The sequence below is a fragment of the Sinocyclocheilus grahami genome, unplaced genomic scaffold (assembly GCF_001515645.1).
Source record: "Sinocyclocheilus grahami isolate Dianchi unplaced genomic scaffold, SAMN03320097.WGS_v1.1 scaffold166.1, whole genome shotgun sequence".
Classification (NCBI taxonomy): Eukaryota; Metazoa; Chordata; class Actinopteri; order Cypriniformes; family Cyprinidae; genus Sinocyclocheilus; species Sinocyclocheilus grahami.
Genome location: NW_015505345.1, coordinates 628,277 through 632,547, shown reverse-complemented (window position 1 = coordinate 632,547; position 4,271 = coordinate 628,277). Strand labels below are relative to the sequence as shown.

At 40.5% G+C, this 4,271-nt stretch overlaps 1 protein-coding gene across 1 annotated transcript; it reads left to right on the top strand.

Moving 5' to 3' along the window:
* The first annotated feature begins 234 nt into the window (after window positions 1–234).
* On the top strand, window positions 235–1,541 carry LOC107593189 (transcription factor Sox-14). The gene has a single exon (XM_016282799.1). It carries the CDS (start codon window positions 595–597, stop codon window positions 1,309–1,311), a length of 717 nt encoding a protein of 238 aa, XP_016138285.1. The 5' UTR covers window positions 235–594; the 3' UTR covers window positions 1,312–1,541.
* Window positions 1,542–4,271: the final 2,730 nt, after the last annotated feature.

The following is a 4,271-nucleotide window of genomic DNA, read 5'->3' as shown; positions in this document are numbered from 1 at the left end:
CAAAAAGGTTGAAGGTCTGTGTTTGTAGACCTTCAACTAAATGGATTTGGGGAGGGAAGAGAGTCACCTCCTTTTCCTCCCCGATCTTTGTTTGTGTTGTAATATACATATTTTGGTAGGTATTATGTGGCTTTCTCAGAGCTGATTGGGCGCTCAGGTTGGCGCGTGAACGCCCTGCGATTATGTCAGATCGCGTGCAGAGCGAACCAGCCCAGCCTTTGAACTTCACCGCTTTTGGCTCTCATTCACGCGCTTCTCCTCATTTCCCAGCCAGGTGCTTCACGGGGCGAGAATCCTCCGAGAAAAATAGCGTGCAAACAGATCGCGGAAACTTCGCTTACCGCGCTGGATTTTGTGGCGCGCCTGACTGTTCTTCTCTCAGCCGAATAGTGTCGTTTTGAAGAAGAGAAATCTTTCAACTTTGCGACAAACACGGAAGAATTAGTGGATTTTTCCCCCATTGATTCCGTTTTCCTACTCCTCCGGCTCTCCAGAAGTGGCATGATCCGTGTCTGTCTGCAGGACAGGTGAATACTATTTTCTCTTGGTTGGTCGAAGAACTTTTTGTTCTTATTTTAACAGGGAACCGTAAAAATGTCAAAGCCGGTAGATCACATCAAGAGACCCATGAACGCCTTCATGGTCTGGTCAAGAGGCCAGAGGAGGAAAATGGCTCAAGAGAATCCCAAAATGCACAATTCAGAAATAAGCAAAAGACTTGGCGCCGAATGGAAGCTGCTCTCTGAATCCGAGAAGCGACCATACATCGACGAGGCCAAGAGGCTGAGGGCTCAACACATGAAAGAACACCCAGACTACAAATACAGACCCAGGCGCAAGCCCAAGAACCTCCTCAAGAAGGACAGGTACGTGTTTCCTCTGCCCTACCTGGGCGACACGGATCACCTGAAAGGACTTCCGCTCTCAGCCACGGACTCGCTCTTAGGTTCCTCGGAAAAAGCCCGTGCGTTCCTGCCGCACACATCAGCCCCTTACTCCTTCTTCGACCCGAGTCAGTTCAGCTCCAGCGCTATCCAGAAGATGACAGAGATGCCCCACACGTTGGCCACCAGCACTTTACCTTACGCATCTTCTCTGGGATACCAGAACGGCGCATTCGGGAGCCTGAGTTGCCCCAGCCAGCACACCCACACCCACCCGTCGCCCACAAACCCTGGGTACGTGGTGCCGTGTAACTGCACCGCATGGTCGGCATCGAGTTTACAGCCGCCTGTTGCCTACATACTGTTCCCAGGTATGACCAAGAGTGGGATTGACCCGTACTCAGCAGCACATGCCGCTGCTATGTGACTTCACCACTAAAAACAGTCTCCTCTTTTGAAAACTTGAATACAGCAATGCATGTACATAAGAAGAGAGGAATGATCAAGACATTTATACTGCGGCCGTGTGGACATGAACTTTTCACCATCTACGAGAGGTTCCTTGGATCCCAGCTTGGATCTTGGAATAGATGTAAGGCAGGTGCCCAGAACTGTAAGAAATGTAAATGTTCAAACGTTTATTATTATAGCTACCGGATTTGGATGACTTTAATTTTATTTATTATGTACAATTTGATGCTATAATAATGCTACTTTTGTTTGAACACTTAATATAATTGTTATTCTCATATTATTATTATTATTATTATTTGAATGACTTTGATTTGCACAACTAACGGTTAGGATTCATGTTTCTTGTACAGCCTGTTGTATTTACCATTCTTTTTTGGCACTCTGAAATTCAAATGATACGACTTTAAGGATTTCAAAGTGAGAAATTCAGCGTTTAATAGATTATACGGGTCATACTGTTAATAATGATCAAACCGGCACCTAAAAGTAGACGGTCTATTTAAAATATCAAAAGAAAAAGAAAAAACCCTTATCCTTCAATATTTTTCATTTGGACATTTGTTTTCCTCCTGTGGTTCAGTGATAGTCACTCGTTCATTTGATTTCAGAAAGAACATAAAGTTTGAAGCAAAGCAGTTCATGTTGTATTTTTTATCTGCGATGGTAACTTAAATCCTGTCATGTTAATGGAAAGGAAAATGTATTTAAAAGGGTGATACCTCGATTCTTTGTTCATTTGCCGAGCAAAGACATTTTGAATAAAGACAATCTGTCTTAAAAATGCATAATCCTTGTTACATTGCCTGTTTAAATTATTTATGAATCTTCTTTTTTGCTATGCTCTTTTACAGTCGTGCCAAAAGGTAACAGGCATGTCAGTAGTAAGTACGGTGATCCCAAACATGCGTTTTATAATGTTTACTCTTCCAGCTGTATATTAACGTACATAAGCGGGTTTTATTTGTGCATTAAAATATAATTAATTTTGTCGGGCCGAGAGAACAGCACAGGCCTTAACTGCTAAACATAAAACTGAAATTGATCTTACACCGATCTACAATATCTACAATATTTATCTTCTCAATCAGTAATGCTTAAATAGTCAATCGTTTCGGCGGACGCTGTCTAATAACCATCTGGCTTTTCGGCATAGATTTGAGATGAACTCTGTCAGCGCGTGGCGTTCCCGTCTGCTCTATAGGGACCGCCGGTCCAAATTAAATGGCAAAACAATTACTGTACAGGGACGCTTAGGGAAACTGAGGGCGAACATGAATTGTGATTCACCCCGAGACCCACAATAGGATGGAAATTGGACTGAAGAAGGGGTGGTACGAGTATAAACCATGTCATTTACTATTACAAAACAATTCCCAATAAAAAACAATTGAACAAAGCGTCAGGTGCTTTAAAATCTGTGCCGATTTTCGCCTACAGACGCGCTGTGACACATTGGAGAAGTCTGCAGATGTAGAGGCTGCCAGTTTGCATTACCATCTCAATTTTCCATTCGGCTCGTTGACGTCTTTTTCTTTCTTTCTTTCTTTCTTTCTTTCTTTCTTTCTTTCTTTCTTTCTTTCTTTCTTTCTTTCTTTCTTTCTTTCATTAGTATATTGTCAAGTCATATTTGTCTGTAAATACGCACGTCTTGCTGTGTTCAGAGTGTAAAACTTTCTGCGTTAAGGTGTGTGTCATGTCTCTGAAATAAGGCGATCACACTTTTTGATGTGTGGTTGTGTATGAGACGTTTCACCCTTCAGGGGCTCTATGCTTGTTCCACCTGTTCCACCGCTTAGATCATTCCAACACTTTACGGACAGAACAACCCTGCTATAAGTTTCTCAAAACAAATTAATTAACACCTTCTTCAGTAAGTCTACATGTAAAATTGGATTTATGACTTTGCTTATAGATTTAGCTTGCCCCTAAATTCTTATCTACTTTCACAAAATAAATATCTATCCTATATATCTTTTTTCAATACGCTCTAAATAATAATAACAACAACAACAAGAACAATGATACTAGTAGAATTCTTGCTAACTAAAGTTGCCTTTAGCCTACTTCAGTAGGCTTTTTTTGTTTAATGTAAAAAAATTAAAATAGGCTAATATGTATATCTATGAAATAATTTGATTTCTGATGTGAACAGCAAACATGTTGCAACTCGTTCAGAATAACTGCTAGTCTATATTTCTTTCCCAATTTGTCAAGATTCATATAATACTGTAATTCAACACAGTTGATACTAAAGTTCTCCTCCTGTATTACAAAAACAAGTGTTGCTGAAACTAAAGCAGATGTGTGAACGGAGAATGCGATTCACTCAAAGGAAACAAGCTCGCAGAACAATTGGGTTTGGGCTGCAAACAGAGGATTGGAATTGGCCTGTACTTTTGTCTATTGTCGCAGGGATGGGGAATGGGATTTGCACACCGAGGTGTAATAGCATTACTGTATTAATTAAAATTTTCATTTCACATCCAGATTGTTTACTTATCTGCCAGGAACATATGCTGGAAGAAGTTAAGATTCACGATTCTGCACTATTGCCCAAGGTGCAATTCAATATAAGGGAGGGAGGGGGCTCAGATTTTTATGACAGACTGTGCTCTTATCTGCCGCTGTAAATTAGGGTGATACTCCATTGAACCGAATAGCAAGTTTTACACCAGCCCCCTAAAGCATGCAGATTCAACTTTGAAATTGGACGATGATAATTAGGGAACTTTAAGGAGCACTTCTAAAATGAATGCGGGAAACGTGTGTTCTTTTGCATCACTAGATTATTTAAACAACACGATCTGAACTTAAATTAAACCCTTTCATATCTTTATTTTTTTTATTTTTTATTTTTTACAGAGAATTAGAATTCCGGTCAGCACGGAAGACTCTAAAATCATTTCATATTTT

Bases quoted from the DNA above. Each gene is read 5' to 3' on its own strand.
- LOC107593189 (XM_016282799.1), top strand. From the start codon at position 595: ATGTCAAAGCCGGTAGATCACATCAAGAGACCCATGAACGCCTTCATG.